Source organism: Candoia aspera, chromosome 1 (assembly GCF_035149785.1).
Source record: "Candoia aspera isolate rCanAsp1 chromosome 1, rCanAsp1.hap2, whole genome shotgun sequence".
Classification (NCBI taxonomy): domain Eukaryota; kingdom Metazoa; phylum Chordata; class Lepidosauria; order Squamata; family Boidae; genus Candoia; species Candoia aspera.
Window position 1 is genome coordinate 325156080 of NC_086153.1, and position 20181 is coordinate 325176260.

Consider the following 20181-nt stretch of genomic DNA (forward strand, 5'->3'; position numbering starts at 1 on the left):
GACATCTCGCATGTGAGACTCTAGGTGGCTTACAGAGTTACACACAAAACACACACACCGCAAGATCATAACAAAAGACCAGTGAAACGTTAAAACAATAAAAACTATTTATTGTTTTTAATTATTGAACTATTGTATTTAACTATTTATTAAAAAAATAATCTCTGGGAGAGCACAATCTCATTAACAGTACAGCCATTTTGCAGGCGCCACACCACCATTTCATCTTTCCCTTTACAAACCTTAACAGCATATATATTATACATTTGTTGAAGACAATAATTTTTAGTTACAGTATATTGTGCCAGTTTTCATTAGTTATCCTCCCTCTTTGCTAATTAAAACCTTAGCACACTTGGAGTGCTCAGTAGCACCATACTCCTGCTAGCAAGACCATGAATTCTTGGTAGGGTCACCTTTGCTAGTGCATGAGATTGGAGAAACTAGTAATAATCCACCAGGGGGGGACATGTGAAGTTCTGCAGGGATAAGGAAAACCAATCTATCTACAAGAAGGAACTCCCAACATCAAACTCAGAAGATGGCCATCGCAAACCATTTTTGTATTGTTACCACAAAAATCAGTTTGGACACATGCAGTGATATTCAAGGACATTGTTAAATATGTGCTCAGCTATTATCCAATTATTGACAGGATCACAGAATTAGGCATTAGAATAGAATTAGGCGAATCATACAGTCTCTGCTCAGCCCTACAGTCTAGCTATTAGTGTTTCACAGCAATGATACATGAGTGAGATTACCTTGAAACATCTGAATGTTGAAGGCTTCTAAAGCCACTGGCTCCTCATATGCCTCAGGAAGGGGCCCTGAATAATTACGGTACTGGAGCATGGTTATCCCAATCAAAGTCTATGCTAAAGTGCTCCCATGTATTAGGTTACACCATAATATGGCTTGGGTGGTTTTTGTTCTTGTTTTGTTTCTTTGAGTTAAGGTGACATTGACCTAACCATTTTGTTATGCAATTAACAGTTACGACTTACATTACATGTGAATCCAACAGTGGCTTATTCAAGAAACTATTGTTAATACATGGTTTGTTGTAACATCTGAATCCACTCAACATATTTGAAGACAGGTCCTGTGAAATGGGTCCCACGTACACATACGTGGTTGATGCTCCATTGATACGAATAATTAACAAAAGGATTTTGTAAGTTCACTGATTCAAATGCTAAAGTCATGGAAGCTTAGCTTTACTTTCTGTCATCAGAAAGGTGAAGATTGCTTCTGATAATCATTTGATATTATTCAAATTTTAAACTCAGTAGAACTTGCATCAGATCTTACACAATGTGGCCTTACCATTTCATGGAAGTTTGTCACTCTGAGGAGGCCTGGAATGGACGAGTAGAGAAGACTTTCTAAAACCCGTACAAGATGGTTTGGAATATTTGTGGTGCTGATTCTAAAGACAACAGTAAAGTTGCATTCACCTAACAAGCTTAATGAAGTCAGGTGAAGATCTAACAGGTACAGCTGCACAATATGCCAAGCTGGGTTAGCGATAACCTTGGCCAGTTTTTTGTGACTTCTTGTAACCTGCTTGGATAGCTCATGATTCAATGCACTGTGCAAACCCAGTAAGTGGATTCATGCAATAACCAGGGGAAGCACACAGTATTGCATTTATGCAGCCAGAATGTCTTACAAAAACATCCCACCCTTCAGAACGCCTGACTGCAGCTTCTGCGTGGATATGATTGCTGAGCGAAAGCACAAAACCACCCTATTATCATGCAGCATGAAGCACAGGAATACTTTCTACGCAGGTAATTTCATCTGACATACATCATTAAGTCTATGACCGCTTTTCTCTTAAAAGGAGGCGGCAAATATAAACATACTAAATTACATATTCAGAATAACGATGAAGACGGTGTCCTTGCAGTTTTCTTGGCAAGATTTATTTATTTATTTATCCATCCAATTTGTCCCGGCCCATCTCCTCCCATCGGGGGACTGGAAGTGGTTTGCCATTGCCTCCTTCCTAGGGCTGAGAGAGAGTGATTTCTTAATATTTCCGTAATACGGGTTTGGAAATTTTTTCCCCATAATATAAAGCAGCTATTACTGCTTTTCCGTACATTTCCTATTTTGCTTTTTACCCAACTGCAGTCATTCATTGCCACACTATTATTACCGCTGCTATTCTCACGTGTCTGTCTATTCTTAAACATCCGGAGACACGCCCTTCGCGTGCGAATTCACGGACTAAGGAAACCCAACGGGGACTGGGAGAAAGTCTCCCCACCGATCCTTCGAATCGCCGGCGGGGCTAATGCCGCCGGGGAGCTGCGAGCAAAAAGGCGCCTCCGCCCGGTCCCCCTTCCTGTCTGCCCCCGAGGCGGCGGCGCGGCCAGGAAAAGAGGCCGGCCTTGCCCGCTCTTCCTTCATGTCGCTGCCGCGACCGGCGGTCTTCTTCGAGCGGGAGCTGGCCCGGCGGGACGGCTCCGGGATCCTCCGGCTGGCGCAGCGCTCGGCCGGCGGGACGGGCTCCGTGGTGTGGGACGCCGCGCTGGTGCTGGCCCGCTTCCTGGAGAAGAGCGTGGCGCTAGCGGGGCGAGGCCCGGAGCGGCGCGGCGGGGCCCCAGTGGGCCTTCTCCGCCACAAGGCTGTGCTCGAATTGGGCGCCGGCACCGGCCTCGTGGGCCTCGTGGCCGCCAGCCTCGGGTACGGGAGCGAGGGCCGGGGTGGGGGGGATCCCGGGCACCCGGGCCTTCGCTGGGCATCGCTGCCCCTTGGTTGGTCTCCTGCCCTGCGCTGATGTTACCTCGTGCCGTAGCAGGAAAAAGGGCATCGCCAAGCTTTACCTGTGGGGCTTCTGTCTGGAAAGCAGCTCTTCCAGCCAGCCCGGGCTTCTTACGGAAGCAGAAAGGAGATGATGCCTGCCTCGAGAGCCCCGCAGGCGCTGCCACCGCCTAAAACCTTCCCGGTCCGAGAGATCTATTATCAAGACAGTTTTTCTTTAGCCTTTGGGGACCTGCTTACACAATGTGCAAAAAGCCAGAGTTGGTTTTTTACCATGGCGGTGGAATAAATCCAAATTGGGTAGGCTTATACTAAGCCATAAGCCATTGCTTACAAATCGTAATGGCTGCATACACTCAAAAAGCTAAGCAACAAACAAACCACAATATAGTAATATGCCATGTGCACCAGTTAATAACACAATGCAAAACTTCCTCAGTATGTTTGTCCCTATTGGGGAGATATAGATACTACTTCCATTCTAGGACTATTAAAAGGGGTTCTCACAGTTCTTTGAAAGTAAGCTAGGCCATATTTCATGCATAATATTTTCCAGCTTACCTTCATTCCATTTATCTAGTTCATTTGCCAGCAGAACTGGCTCCGTGTTGCCTTAGTACATATAGTTCTGTACGTTACTTACTTTGGCAAGAACTTCTTAAAAAACAGTGTGGAAGGGAGCTAATGTTAGTCTATGGTGGCAAACCATCAGAAGGAATTCTGGAAGCACCTTTTCCAACCAACACATTTTATTAAAAGGCAGCTCATGTCATCAGATGCATATGAATCTAAATCCCAAATCAGTCTAGCCACCCTGTGCATGAAGAGAGCTGTAGCTCGCAAAAGTTTGCCTTTCAATAAAATCTGTTAGTAAAAAAAGTGCTGTCAGAGTCCTTCAAAAAAACCGAGTGATGGGTTTTATGTTTTCATGCTATATTCTGTCTTGTACTGCTTGTATAAAAGTGGGGGACCAGGAATACTAAATGTTTTCCTTCCCCCTTTTTTGTAGAGCAAATGTTACTGTTACTGATCTGGAGGAAGTTCAGGACTTACTAAAAATGAACATTGAGAATAATCAACATCTTGTGTCAGGTTCCATTCAAGCCAAAATACTGAAATGGTTCGTATTAACTTTTTATTTTACAATTCAGTTTTTTTCAAGAAATTGAAAAACAGTATTGGTTAATCAGACAGTTACTGTGGGAGTCAGCCTTAACAGGGTTTAGTTTTAACAAGAAATATGAAATATTTTGGACTAGCTAAGTCTGTAATGCAAAGGGACTTGCTAAATTATTGGACTGAACTATTTATATTAAAAGTTACAAAGTTTGATAAGACTTTGGAGAAATTTAAATAAATGGATAGATGAGCAGGTGCACATTTAATTGTATACCACTTTGAGAATCTTGACTACAATTTAGGTTATATATAAAATAACAAATGAATCAAATTTTATTTCCATATTTATTTATTATTTATATGGCCACCGATCTCACATAAAGTGACTCTGGGCAACTAACAGAATACAAACACTGGAGTTGGGAGGCCAATAAATTTAAACAATAATTATTAATATTATTAATAATAATAGTAATAACATTGATAGAATAAGAAAACACTATAGATAAAATACATCAAAAAATGAAAAGTAAAATGGCCACTGAGGATAAACCTGTCAGCAACAAATGCTCCCAATATTGTGGGTGTGATATCAATCAACCTTCATGTCTTGGGGCTGGGTTACTTACGGGACTGTCTCTTCAGTGGCGTCCACCCGACCTGTTAGATCCAGTAGGAAAGGCATGTTCCAGGTCCTGTCTGCAAGAGATGCCACCTGGCAGGATCCAGGAAGGGAGCCTTTTCTGCCGTGGTGCCCGCCCTCTGGAATATCATCCCCTCAGAGATTAGACATGCCCCAACCCTGCTGGTTTTTTGCAAGGCATTACAAACTGGGTTTTGCCATCAAGCCTGGGGCTCTGATAGTGTGGGTGAGCTTGTTTATTGGTCGTGGTGGATTTAATTTGGGATGTCATGAGTGTTCTCAGCTGCTATCTTATGTATTTATATTGTTTTTAATTTTGGTTGTTTTTACTGTTTTTTAACAGTCATGCATGTGAGATGGGCGGCCACATAAACTAGTTAAATAAATAATTTTTTATACTCATTTTACTCATGATGTTTAGGGGGGAGGATGTAACAGACTTCCTTCCTGTGCCTGATTTCATATTGATGGCAGACTGCATCTACTATGAAGAGGTAAACTGCATTCCCTTAATACCAGTGGGCTAAGATTAGAGTGGTGGGTAGGCCAAGAATCTCTAGCCTTGTAATTGGGATTAAACTTGTGACATCTTGTAAACTGATTCTTGATGTTGAGAGATCAGGGTAGATAATGTTGTGGGGAAATGATAACCTGTGGGCTATTTTTTCTTTGTAGGGTGGCCTCATGAATACCTTTGAGACTTTGACCAGAAAACTGAACACTTGAGCATAAGGTTTGCTATAAGCTCTCTGTATGACCTTGAGAAGCCCACTCTGCCCGAATTCTTTAAAATTATATTATGTTTTTTTAAAAAATAACCCTGCCCTTCCATCAAAGGGCTAAGGCCCTGTACCCGTCTTGTCCTCACATCATTTCTGTGAGGTAGGTATAGGCAAAGTAATAGTGACTAGCCCAAGGTTATCCAGTGAGCTTCATAGCTAAATAGGATTTTGAGTCCAGATCTTCCAGTTCTGGTCAGTTGCTATAACTTTAGGGTAGGCAGCCAGGTGCCCCAATGATGTTTTGAGCTATAACTCCCATAAACCACACTCAGCATGACAAATTATTGATTATTTCGGAAGTTGGAACCTAGGCAGTTGGGGGTTCCCTCCTTCTCTAACTCCCGTATCAACTTTTCTCAGTCTGATAGAATCACAGAATGCTGTCCAAATGTTTTGGATTGTTACTCTTGTCATCTTATTTTTGCTTTGTTGGGTAGTGGTGGTAAAACAAGTTGTAGGTCCTTCGGTCAGCTATGTCCATTTGTGATAGCCTGAGCTGAAGCATTATTTCTTAGAAAATATTTCAGCAGTCACCACCCCCATTTCATTCTGTGAATAAGACAGAGAAACAACTGTGGATTCAGCCCTTAGTAGTGGAGAAATGGTGATCATGTCCTGTTTCCTGCATTCCTTCATTACTTCTTTTAGCCATTAGTGTAAATTAACAGTACAGTTTCATTCTGTATTAACTGAGCTGAAGTTTCTCAGAAGAGAATTTTTAGGAGCTATTTCCACATAGCCATAGAAATAATAGCCTTTCAGTACCTCATGACTGTCATCCTGGGTCTACACACTGACCTTTCTCAGAACTGACTGCATTCGCACTTACTTCTGCTCTCCACCTGGCAATTATTCCAAATAACTGAAAGTTTGAAGGGCCATCAGAAGAAATAACACCATGATATTTGCTAGTATAGTGATCCAGCTGCTTGTGTTCAGCTTTTTGAAGTAGAGAGTGGATTCTGCCATATATAAAGAGTGGTTGGAGACTAAATGTCAAGTATTTAACTTTTATGGATAGTCACTGGAGCCATTGCTTAAGACCCTGAAGGACCTGGCTGGTTTGGATACTCTCATCCTTTGCTGTTATGAAGAAAGGACTGTGGGGCAAAACCCAGAAGTAGAGAAAAGGTACTTTGAGGTGAGTGTTGTTAGAGCTTGTCCTGATTTGCAATAAGTTTTCTCTGCGGGATTCAAGAGTAGAAGGGCAGGTTTTCAAAACCAGGATTCTAAAATACTGAGTAATGATTTCACCCTTTGCAGTATTTCCTAGAACAGTCATGGGAAGCACAAACAGTATTTTGAGGTTTTTGAGAATTGATTCTGGTATAATTTTAAATCACAGCTTCTTCAGAGGGACTTTGAGTTGCAAAAAGTTCCCTTGGATGAACATGATGAAGAATATCGGAGTGAAGACATTCACATCTTTATCATCCAAAGGAGAAAGATGGTAGGTGTGAGGCTTACAGCTTCTGGAAATGTTCATGGATACAGATAACCAGCCAGTCTTCCTTCCTTGCAAGCCGATTCAATAAAAATGACTTTGGACTCTTACTTAGTTTCAGAGTTGTCCACTTGAAATTACAGTTATAGGCCAGCATATATTTGAAATCTCTCTTTTCTTTTGTTTCTTCCATTTGTTTCTTCCTTTATTAAATTTATATGCCACCTGGCTCCCAGTGACTCTGGATGGTTTAGAAATTGTTAAGGAGAAGAAAACAACAAAAAGCAAAAAAAAAAAAGATGGCAGAGATAACAAGCATAGATGGGAACAAAAAAAAGAAGAAAAGGGCGCTTCAGTCATTGTTTGCCAGAGGCTTGGGCAAAAAGCTGGTCTTCAGGGCTCTTCAAGACACAAGTAGAGTGAGGGCTGTTTGAATCTCGGGGGGAACCTCATTCCAGGCACTGCTACAGTGAAGACATGTTACGAATAAAATGTCCCGGTGCAGATACGATGCTGGCTCCCTCAAAATCATAGCTTGCAATTTGTACATTGGGCCAGCATTTGCACAGTCCCATTTTCTGTTCTCTGATGAAATTTTCCTTTCCATATTTGCTTTAACCAGGGTTAGTATTGCATACTGAAGTTAATTGTGATTAATGCTAACCAAGTTCTTTTACAATTGGTGTATTTGTCAATTTCAGACAGGTATGATTAGCATCAATGCAGATTAACATGTGGCTGAGGGAAGAAGGGCTGGACTCCTGTTTACAAATCATAGATTGTAATTGTGGAAGGCAATCGGTTTGGTTGTTAGATTCAGCCAAGTTGTTTTCTACATTTTTCAGAATATTTCATCATGACATTGTTTTCTGACTTCTAACATAAGGGAGAACTCTGGAGGAAAGTGGAAATTAAAGAATTTTTAACAGATTCTCTGTAGAATATCTCTGCAGTCAGAGGGGATCAGCATATTGTTTTCTACTAAACTGATTTCACCAACAAATCAGTTGTCTTGAAAAAGAACTACAAACTGAAGGGTTTGGGTTATCAACATGAAGCTGATGAAAGAAAGAGGAGGGAGGGAGGGAGGAAGGAAGGAAGGAAGGAAAAAATCAAGCATAAATGTGTATCACAGAATGTCAAGTGGGTGTTTTTATATGGATGATATGCATAATATGCAGTCCTTCTTGGGTAAAACCTGTTTTGATAGTAACAAGAGTCCCTCTTTTGGGGGAGATGGGTGGAAGCAAAATTTGAATAATTAATAAATAAATAATAAACATTTTATTAGAAAATTTGTTACAAAGATGTAATGATTTATTAAATGGTTGTTCCTAGCCTAATATATCCTTGTATGTTCCCTGAACTTACTGCATAGTTTGAGACTTTTCTGCATTTATTTCTTTTGTAATACATTCAAAAGAATATTTTGAAAATATGATAGACACATATAGAGGGAAAAGTTAAAAGAAATTTGGGTGGCAAAGAAATTTGATAAATAAAATAAAATGCAAAATCTGCAGGATCCTTGGGTAACAGTCCTTGGGTAATACAGAGCTGCTGTTTTTGTGCAGAGTCTTCCTTAAAATATTTTATGAGGTAGCATGTACAGTTCTATTTACTACACTTTCTATCCAGAGGGAAGGTAGCCCTGAATTTAAGACAGGACCCCAAAGGTGGAAAATAGATTATGAGACAAAAACCCTACGTGATGCTCATTTTGCCCACTGTGTCAACCTTTAGCTGCTGACTCCACAGAAACCAATCATGGAGATTCCTTCCCCATAAATGTGTCATGTGGCACATGTTTGTATGTGTGGGGGTGTGATAGATAGATAGATGATAGATAAGCCAGAAATTACACTTCAGAAAAAGCAGAGACAGGATGTGCATGTATATATTAAAATGAACTATCTGTAAAATAAGTACCTCATTATGAAATTAATTGATCACTCTCCCTATAACAACCATTCTCTAACACAACATTCCCTTCCGGCAGAAAAAGGAGATAAGACAGAGATGGGCTTACAAGTAGGAGATAACTGCACTGGGAAGGGGAATAAAACTGGATGGAGATAAAAGTTCCCTCTCTATATATTACAAAAAAGGGTTAAATTCACCAGGGGAAGCAGTCTCTGCTCATTTACTCAGGAAGTATTTCTCAATTAGTGCAAGATGCCCTCCCCCACCCATTCACAGGTAATTACTGGAAAAAAATAACCATGTTTTCTGACATGGTAAACATGGTATATGCATATTTATTTAGTGTTCTTTGCCCAGCTTCATGCATTATTTAAAAGCCATAGTTTGCTTAATCATGTTTTATTAAATAAACCACAGTTGGCTGGATTCACAACGCATTGAAGCATAAAACCCTATGTTAACAAGGCTGAATAGGCTGAGCTCACCCAACAGGCCAAGCCAAAATCAGTATTTTACTCTAGCTTATCATGTAAACCCAGCTATGATTTGCATTATACTTACAGCATCCTGGTAAAGTAGATCAATATTACAATTCTCATATTGGGGGAGAGAAATTGAGACAATGCAAGAGAAGCTACCTAGGAATAGTGGGATTCTGTCACGTGATTTCATGAGAGAAAGTTGATAGGTATGGTCACACAACATGCTAGGCTAAAATGTGGCTAGCTAGTTTGTAGCATAGTTTGTAATGGCATGTGGAAATGACCTTGGGAGACAGGAGGAAGAGCCGCAGACTGGACAACCAGCATGTAGAAGATATCTCAGTCCAGAGAAGGAGACAAGGTGTGGGAAGTGTTTTAGAAGGGACCCTCTCTAGTTTTCCAGAGAGTAAAAGGAAAGGAGGGGAGAAATACTTTCAGTCCTGCAAGATTCTATTAATGTAACCTTACAATAAAGATAGAGTTAGTACTCATGGTTGTGCTTCTTGTCTGGACTGTCTCAAAGGGCGAACAGTAGCTCAGTGGATACTTCAGGCAACCAGGCTTCCTGTGGGCCAAGCCTGATCTCTCAATGAAGATGAGGCAAGACTGAGGAACTCAGATGATTTATGAGTACCAGCATGCAAGCACAACTGGTGAATCTACTGTACTTCTTTGAGCCTGCAGTACTCTCACAGAACAATCAGTTATAACTTGCTCTTTCTTCCTAACAGACAAGCCAGCTGATGCTTACCTTCCTGCCAACAAAGAGTGCTTCATCCCACCTCCCTTATTCCAAAAATCAGAACTGTTTCAAAAGCTTTGAAAAGGAGATTGACAACTCACCAAGCCATCTTGGGGTCCTTAATCTGATGTAACATTCAATTGCAATGCCAGAATATGAGAAACTGGAAAGCAGACCAAGCCGATGGCTCTTCAAATTGATGCTAAGACTGCCCAGTGCAGTCTCACATGATGATTGGCATGTTGGGTGTGCTGGTGTGGCCCATCACAATACCACCACATACTAGCAAAGCGTTTTATTCTGAAACTCAAGGCAGCGTATATAGTCCTCTTATTTTTCCCCAAGAGAAACTTGTGAAGTAGGTGCAAATGACTAGCCCAAAGTTACTTTGGGTTACTTTTTAGATGATGATGGACTAGCACTTGGGTGTCCCCACTCCTAGTTCAACACCTTAACCACCCCTTGCTGATGTTTCTTGAATATGGCTGCCTGCAGACACCATAATGATCTGCAGGAAGATCTAGACACACACAGTTAGGCCTCCCCGGGAAACCAGGACCCTGAGAACCCAGACAGGCTTTTTCTCTGCAAGCAGTCACACTCAATGTGCAATGCCAGTGGGGAGCCGATGTCATCTGAGTGAAGTCAGTGGCCGTAGAGTGGCAAGACTTAGCTAGCAATCTCACATGCTGAGCCCCAATAATAATGCCTGAAGAGGGCAAATGCGTTCTTACAAAACACCCCTCAGCAACATCTGTTGCTTTGGGCAAGTCCAGAACCAGAAAAAAGAGCATTTCAGGAGACATGTAGAGAAAGGGATAAACTGATAACAGAATATTTGAATCACCACCCAAGGATTGTCTGCACACCACACAGTACTAATTCACAAGAAACAATCTAAAAAGGTTGTAGTTGCATAACACTATACACCAAAACAAACTTATTATTGCTTAAATGTAATGCTGTGGCATGTGTGCATAATATGAATTATGCATCCATAATATGAATGTTTTGGTTTTGGCTCAGCCACTGTAGTTTGTAAAGATGGTTTATGTTTCAGCGTGTTGTGCAAACGCTGGTTATGTGCTGGAATATAACCTGCTCATAGTCAGCAAATCTACATACAGAAAGGCTGATTATATATTCATGGTGAACAAGTCAACATACCTGTTCAACCAGAGATTAGGTATATATTGGATTTTCTTCCCCACCTGGATTGAGATTTAGGTCTGTTGGATTTAATTCCAGTCCCAATTCACACACTGGAAGATGAAAAAGATAAAGTCTTGAAGTCAAGCTCAACTCCAGAATACATTTATGTAGTTCTCTTGGCAACAATATGGAACTGGTTTGCCACAGTGTTCTCTGAGGATTTGGCTTCTTCAATTTCTCAATCTATCCTACAGTGCAGGTATTCCCTTAAGGTCTTCATCCAAGAATTATTGCATTCTGGCAGTATACCAACAAATGAAAATAACCTGACCCTTTCCTGCTCCAGAGCTCAAAGTCAGCCAGGTGCTACCTGCCACTGCTGAGAACCTGCAACACAGGGCATGAGAATTAACTGCTGCTTGTTGGATAGCCAATTTGTCTAATGCCAGAAGGAGGCAGTATAAGACAGAATACTTACTCTAGCCTTCTCCCAGGCTAGCACATAACATTTCAGCGAGATGGGTCTATTAAGTACCTTACAAACTTTTACAGTTCGAATCACATATATATATACACACACAGTATATACACACAAACACACACACACAATCTGAAGAGAACCCAAAGTATAATACACATATATAGCACCTTTGGTTGGATGGACAGTATTAGGTTCAAAATACACTAGAACTCCAGTATCTATGGAGACAATTATGTAAATTAGAAAGTTATGGAATGTAATATCTAATAAAAGAAGATCTGACCCCTTTTCCCATGCTAAATTGACTTTATGGGGAAACACAATTTTAAAAATTGGGAAAAAGATGGTGATATGAAAAAATCGGATGGACATGCTGGTATTGTTTTTGGACCAACTGATAGATAATGAAGACTAATTTTTAACATATGCTGTGTTAAGAGATAAATATAATCTATCAGGTGTAACCCAATGGCAATATTTATAGCTACAACATTTGTTAACAGCATTGTTTGGACCAGCAGCATTTTCAGCTTCTGAGACACCTGGGATATTAGAACAATATGTTAAATCCTTTAAAACTAAAAAACCTATTAGTTTTTATAGATATTTGTTATCAATAAATCAATTTGATATGCTGATGTTAAGAAATCAGTGGAATAAAGAATTAGTGAATCCCATATTGCATAGACAATGGGAGAGCATCTTAACTTCTATAGCAAGAGTGTCAATGGACCTCAGACTACAACAAAAAATACAACAAAAAATAATACTTAGAATTTATTGGACTCCATTTCATTTATATATAAAAAAGACCAAGACAGCATTATGTTGGAGATGTAATAAGGATAATGCTACTTTAAAATACATTTTTATAATGTCCTGTATTTACTAACTTTTTGGAGAAAATAGTAGACTATATAAATACAACTGTGTGACAAAAGCTAAAATTTTCAGAGGATAATATTCTCTTGAATTACTGTACATACCTATTACGTGGAATATGACAACTGGACAACATAAATGGATTCTCCGTGCCCTTACTATGGCCAAAAGACTAACACTGCCGCATTGAAAAGATAAATGTATGGCCCTATTTGAAAATGGATTGAAAATCTGATTACACTTGCCACCTATGAGCAGATTGCTTATAGACATAGACTTTGTATGGACAAGTATACTGAAATATGGAATTCATTTATACAAAATACACCAGGTTAAAAAAGAATGATAATTATATAAGTGTATTAGAAATAAATACATACACACTTGAATATTTACATTTGATAAGTATATATTGTAACGGTTAACTGATATAACAATATATTATACTTTGTTTCTTTTTTAAAAGCATTTTAATGTGGTTTTTTTTCCTGAGAATGTATGTATTTGCATTGTAATTTCCTTTGTTTTGTTCTTTTTCTGTTACTATTTAATTTAGAATTTAAAATAAATAGATAAATAAAAAGCTACGGTTTGTTAAACAAACCAGAGTGCCCTAGGTGGCACATCTTAAGGTAGGAAGCATAGTTTACAAAACACAAGAGTTGCCAAGTTCAAGAAAGCCAGTTTAGTATAGTGGCTAAGGCAACAGGCTAGAAACTGGGAGACTGTGATTTATAGTCCTGCTTTAGGCACAAAGCCAGCAGGGTGACCTTGGGCCAGTCCCTCTCTCTCAGCCCTAGGAAGGAGGAGGCCATGGCAAGCCACTTCCAAAATCTTGTCAAGAAAACTGCAAGGACTAGTTCAGGCAATTGCCAGGAGTCAACACTGACTCAAAGGGGGGGAAAAAAAGCCATGAATCATACTGTAGTTTATGAAACACAATAGTTGCCAAGTTCAAGAAAGCCACAAAATAACAATACATTGGGTAAACGTGTCACAGCTCTGCAGAAATGATTATGAGAGCGTGGGAGGGACTGATGAAGATAGTTCTATTACTGTTCATAGAGTAAGGTGACTAGAATGATTCTATAGCTTAGAATCATTCTAAACTATAATGTGGATTAAATATGGATCTGACGGGGGTAAATTATGGGGGTGAAACAGAAATATGAATTGCATTTTCTTTGTTGCTTTTTACACTATTTTGTTATGTATGGTCTTACTACTGTCTTCTATTTTGTATATTGATATTGCCACACAGCCAGTCAGATGATGATGATGATGACGATTACAGTTTGATTTTCACTTAGCAGGATGTGTTTCTCAACTTTTCTCAAGCAATAATCTGAAGGACACCATATCAGGAACTCTGGTCTAAAATGTGTTGACTTTTACCTGGTATGCTTTCACTGCTATCCTGCATAGTCACTGAATCTGCCTCTGTGGCAGAGCTGATCCAAGGAAGCCTATTCCCAGGAATTCAGGACTGATGCACAACAGACAAGAGAGCTTTTCTAAGCTTGACTGCTGTCCTATTGGACACAAGGATTTTAAACCAGTTTGAGTATGTTCTTGCAGATTTTTGTTCCTGCTAAACTGAAAGAGCAAAGGATATACATGATGGGCTGACAGCCCTGTTGGCAGATTTATATCTCACATTTCCTTTCCACTACCCTTTCTTGTGCTATCTGTAATTAGATTGTTGCAGCACCTTAAATAATTATTCTCTTGTGAACTGGGCAGTCTATGTCACCTTTTACCATAATACGTGTGTTAGGTTTCAAGGAGCTGCAAGAATCGTTACTGTTTTTCCTGCACAGAATTAACACAACCACCTGGAAATAAGTTAAGCTTGCTGGGGCAGGAATGTGACTCTTAAAATATCTGCCACACTTGGGTGCCAAAAGCCTCTCCAATTCTTATATTCTTGGTGTGGCACAAGAGAAATTTGTTTCAATAAGCAATTTTAACAGAGGACAATTTTCCAATTTTGTGGGTAAATCATAGTTCAATGATTTTCAAGTAGTGCTTGCAGGATTTCTGAAGTTATTCAAGAAATTTATCAGATTCTGTGTCACAGAGAAGCAAATTATAAGAATCTTTTCAGAAATACAGTGGCTTCCCCTTCCTTCCCAAATCCTGATTCTCCTTGTGGCATGCCACAACAGAAGCCATCTCTCTTGGACAGTGTTTCTCAACCTTGGCAACTTTAAGATGTATGGATTCAACTCCCAGAATTCCCCAGCCAATTCTTGGAGTTGAAGTCCACACACCTTAAAGTTGCCAAGGTTGAGAAACACTGCTCTAGGAGCAAGGTATGCTGGTCAAACCCTGGAACATAATAAGGCTTGGGCAGGGGGCAACTGTCAGCAGGCAATTGGCTGGGCAAAGCCTGCCACATTGGCAAAAGGCTTGCAATCTGCTGCCTGAGTTGAATACTAAGAGGCTCTTTACTAGCTCTTGGCAGTCAACAGTTAGTAGCAAAGAAAACATCAAATGTTTACAGAATGGAAAATTTTAGACATCACAGGTCTGAATGTACAGAAATGGCACATCAGTCTTTCCCTGCTGTGCTCTCCCAAGCTTGCTGGTCTCCATTTAATCAGGACAACCGAGCAACATGTTACATTAAGTCCTGCCAGTTAAGTCCACTCTGAAATCATGCATGAGCCCCTTGTTTACTCCAGCTTTGTCCCCAACACACATTTCAGTGATGGAATCATGCATCACGCTAAGCCATAGTATGAAATGTTGGGTTTTGGCTTAACAGGATGTCTGCATGCAGCTATTCTGGTTTCTGAACGATGGTGCATGACAGTGTTCTATGTGAACAAGCCACTACAGCTTATTCAACAAGCCGTTATGAAACCCAGTTTTAGTGCAGCATGTGAAGACAACCTTTCTGTGTGTGTATGTATTGTAGAGCAAAAGAAAGAAAAGAAGGTTGTAGTTGAGCGAAGTAGTCCACCCCGCTCATGTTTCAGACCTTACATTTTTCCTCAAAAGTGCTTACCTCTCTTAAAACATTTCCTGCCTGCCTGCCTGCCTGCTACTAACTGACCTGACCCTTTCTGGGACATTTGGCCCTGAAGTCTGGGTCATGCTGCCCCTGGGAGATTGGAATCCTCTTATCCAAGCAGGTAGAGCCAGTGGGGTAGAGTGATTAAGGTGCTCGACTGAGACCAGGGACACTTAGATTTGAATCCTCCCTCAATCATGGAACATGACTGTGGATGAATTGCTATCTTTCAGTCCAATCTGCCTCACAGGATTGTTGTGGGGATAAAATGAGAGACTCCCAGATATGCCACTAACTTCCTAGAGGAAAGGCAGGATAATAATATAATAGCAACAGTAGCCACATCTGGATAAGGAAACAGAAAGTAACTGGCTGAACCTCTTCCATCATTTGGCTGCTTAAAATGCTTTGCAACAATAAGGTCATTGAGATTCAGTGGTATAAAAAAGAAAGGAAGGTGACTTTGCTATTAGAATTAGTTCTAGGGTAAGTCTTGAACGAAAGCAGCTTCCTTGTCTCCAGCCCACCCCCACTTCTCTTCCTGATCCCGTGAAATAACGTTGTCTGCCTGAATTTGTATGCTAAGAGAATAGCACAATTATTTGTTCTTTCTATTGTTCAGTTTTGTTGACAAGGCAAACACAAGATGAAGTAATGTCCAGGCCTAATCACAGTAAAGTGAGAGGACATGAGTTTTGACAGATGATTAGATCAATGTTAAAATTCCCTCTGATTTTGTGCAAGGGTTCTGCATGGATGCAGTCAAAGGGAGTCCAAGTATTACATGGTATCAGCTGATGGGGTTAGTGCGATTCCAAAAGAAGGCTAAAAAGCAGCTTGAACAACTGCTGGCAAGTGCAGGGAGAATTGCAACACAAAGCAGCATAAAACTGTCCCTCTCCTGTGCTGCTTCACAGTCAGCCCCCACCACAGCTGGTCAGCTGCAGCTCAGGCTGAAACAGGTCTCCAGGTGAGAAATTGGCAGAGATCTGGCAGGTATAGGGAGACAGCCTGATTTGAAAGAACTGGACTCTCTTGCTACTCAGAGCAGAATGGCTCTGGAAGGGGCTGCAGCAGAAGGGTGACCTGTACCAGCCTAAAATGGGTTTAGCTAATAGGCTAATCCCACTCATAGGGGCCCCCCGTCTGTGGCACCAACAGAAAGTTGGTGAAGCATGTCACATTGTATCTACAGCAAAACCTATGTTGGAATCAGCAGCGTCTGCAGCTAACTGCAGTGACACCAAAACAATCCATGCATGGTGACATCATCACACAAATGTCCTTGCATCTTAACATAAATTTCAACAGTTATGTAATTACATCGTCGTTTGTTCCGCTTGCCCCATTCCTTTGGATGCCCACGGCTGGAATAAGGAGGAAAACATTCCTTCAATATTGGTACAGTTGAGGACCACCTAGGGCTGTGGATCAGATGAAGGCAAGAACCTGATGACACAGTAGAAATCTGGGCAGATTTGTGCTGCAGTTAAGATGCAGATGAGGAGGAGCTTATACACCCATTTACCTAGTCACATTAGTAAAACAGCCCAATGGATAGCTATCCTATGGTCATGAATGTTAATGTGGTGGAATGCTAATGCTGGGATGCATCTAGTGTGAATTCAGGACTGTTCGGCTGTGAAGTTCATTATGAGGCAAATCTCCAACACAAATATTTGAACATTCCCATTTACCTTTTCACACAACTGAACTTTTTAAGATTAAATATGTGATGTGCAGCTGAACTGAAAACACTTCATCTGTTTTCACACAATCATCTCCTCCCTCTGTGGCCCTGGATTTGGAAGAGGACTTCAGCAGGTGGAAGAGTAATAACCGGGAAACTGGGAGAACTTGGAAAATTTGTTTGAAGCCAAGTAGCACATTATAACATAAGTACATTATAATATATGCAGTCTAACATTGTGAGGCTCTCTTAATTTGTTCTGCAGTGTGGTTCTCTCCTGGGTTCGCTATTTGCATGGAAGTCAAAGGAGGTCCCAGTTTTTTTAGCACCCACCCACCCACTCACCCACCCACCCACTCTCCCTGATGGCCACAGAATAGATGCTGGTGGGCTACACTTTTTGCACCTCTGATTTACAAATCAGCAAAACAGCCTCTGAGACCCTCAGAGCAGTACACTTGGATATACTCTTAATACTGCACTTTACAGTAATAGGTGAATTGGCACAAAGTCAGAGTTCAAACCAGATATGCAAAACGTGACTCTGAAGGTTGCAAAGTAAACTTTTCATCCTTGGCTGGAGTCTCCTTCCATTTTCCTTACTGTGACTTTCACAGCCTTTTTTCTGTTCTGCTCTACCATGCTCATTTTTCCAAACATGATTTTCTCCCCAAAAGCAGATGACAGTTAACAGCAGCCCTATCTGGTTGCCAGCCTTCTTTCTCCCATTGATGAAGCTTTTTGATTTCTGGTAGCAGAAGAAACGCCTGAGGGACCACTGTAGGTGCAATCAAAGCTTCCTATGAAGCGAAGGATCACACTGATGGTGTGGGGGCATTAAAGGTGACTTGGGGAGTCAGGCCTGCTTGTTAGCTGTGTCCTGGCTTCTGCACCTGTCAGCATGAGCTTTATGTGGAGGGACTCCTGGGAATCCCATGAATCAAGGGGGCCTGGTATGCATTCTTAAAGCATTATCTAATACAAAACTCAGTAAAGGCCTGTGAAAAGCCTTGTTTCTCATTAAAGCATTTTCATTAGATGCAGTGCCCCCCTTCCCCCTTCCCCAAAACTGGGTTCTGTTTCTGGGACTGCCAGCTTGGGGGATGTATGGGATTGATCCCAAAAATACAGTTTGCAGGTAAAACTCACTTGTTTTCTAATATTAACCATAGGCATTAGACTTAGAATTGTTTGAGACAGCAATCTACCTCTATTTTTCACATAATCACACAAAATTACAAACTAGAGAACGTATGCGTGTATGTGTGGCCAAGTTTGAGCATAAGACAGAGAGCAGTAAAGGTACGACACAAAGGTTATCAATACTGCCTTTTCTTCACTTGGGAAAAGAGAAGGATAGGAGATGATTGCCATGGCACATGTGTGTGCAGGGGTGCCTGCAGGGAGGTAAAAAAGTAAAATGGCAGCTATGACCATGTGATCAAAGCTCTGCTTTTTTGCAACACACATACTGTAAATGGAGGTGGGTCTAACTGTAGGTGCACCCACCATCTTACCAAGATGTCATTCACTAAAAGCTTTGAGTTAGCTTGGCCACTGACTGGGCAAAGTGAATGGATCTTAATGGTCAACACGTATGAATCAAAATACTTTGATACAAAACCTAGAGTATATTCTCCATCACACCCTTCAGACTGGAATATCAAGACTGAAAAAGATTTAAGCAGTCTACTCAATCTAACACCCTCCATCTGACTTGGATTACCTTTCCCATAAATTGCAGCCAATGTGGTATAGCTATCCTGAAGGGAGCTAATGGGAGATTTGGTCTAAGGCATAAGGGTTGCATTGGCTTGGATTTCTGGGACTTGCAGTCCAGTACATCTGGTGGGCTGGAGGTGGGAAGGCTGTTTTAACCATCTACAGTAATAGGGTTGGTCTGTCCCCTGGCACTTCTATGCAAAGGAGTCCCATCTACTTTGGATGGAAAAGGCTACTCTGAGCCCCATGTAAGGACTGCATCTCCTTCAGCTATTTTACCTAATTTGATAAAGGATCAGAGCATCCTCATTATTAAGTCAGGGTAAGGAAAAGGTGGGAAAAAGAAAATCAGGTCAAAACTCCAACAGGCATTCCTAAAACCCAGCATCTCTGCACTGAATGAACAAAGTTAATTTGGAAGACCTAGAATGGGATCATGACCTGATCCCTCTGGCCAGTTGTTACTATAGGTCTTCTTTGCTGAAATAGTGGATCTTCCTATAGTTCCTGCTTAAGGTCAAAGATGGAAATCTGTGCCATACTCCCAACTCAGCAACTGTGCTCTTCATGTCCTGCATAGAATGGATTCTTGGGTGAATATCAAACTCACCTCACAGGGTTGTTGCTGTGGGGAAAATAGGAGGAGAAAGGAGTATTAGGTATGTTCACTGCCTTGAGTTATTTATGAAAGTAATAAAGGTGAGATGAAAAATCTAAACCACCCCCAGCTGAAGATCAAACAGCATTGGTAATTCATTGGACAAATAGTACTGACAAACTATGGTCATATCTACCCTCTATGTAGTTTTCTTGGCATGTTATTGAAGAGGTTTGTTATTATCTTCATCTGGGATGTTTTGCCCATTCTAGCCAATAGCCCTGCAATTCCCAGGTGCTCCTCCTCCAAGTTTTAACCAGGGACAATCCTGCTTAGCTTCCAAAATTAGCAAAGGTCTGCTAAAAACACTGCTACTTACATTTGAAGGATCATATGGAATCTAACTGAACCATGAAACTCCTGAAACAGTATATTGGCCAAAGCATGTACACTTTATTGATCAGACAGATAGAGAGGGGAGGAGGAGGAGAAGTGGGTTCTGGAAGACAGGACTTTTGATTGCTATTGTCCGTGTTCTCCCAAATGCAGCTTTCTTTTTCAGTATGAGCTGTCAGTGATGGTAGTACTATCAACAGCAGGTATTCACTGTGTCTGAGGCATCTAGCTGGCGTCTGGCTGACAGGATGCTGAGATAGCTGGATCATTGGCCTGTCCTGCCAAGGCTGAGTCCCGTGCTCTTTTCCTATGGCATTTGCATTTTGTTGCC

The 20181-nt window shown here is 41.0% G+C and overlaps 1 protein-coding gene across 2 annotated transcripts; it reads left to right on the forward strand.

The window, feature by feature from the left end:
• Positions 1–2260: 2260 nt before the first annotated feature.
• VCPKMT (valosin containing protein lysine methyltransferase) lies at positions 2261–7853 on the forward strand. Of its 2 annotated transcripts, XM_063290567.1 has the most exons (6): positions 2262–2697; positions 3785–3895; positions 4959–5031; positions 6341–6460; positions 6665–6769; positions 7609–7853. In XM_063290567.1, exons 1-6 carry the CDS (start codon positions 2306–2308, stop codon positions 7621–7623), a joined length of 816 nt encoding a protein of 271 aa, XP_063146637.1. In that variant the 5' UTR covers positions 2262–2305; the 3' UTR covers positions 7624–7853. The 2 variants fall into 2 exon arrangements, with proteins under 2 accessions (XP_063146636.1, XP_063146637.1); XM_063290566.1 differs by lacking the exon at positions 7609–7853 and having other exon boundaries at positions 2261–2697; positions 6665–7573.
• The last annotated feature ends 12328 nt before the right edge of the window (positions 7854–20181 follow it).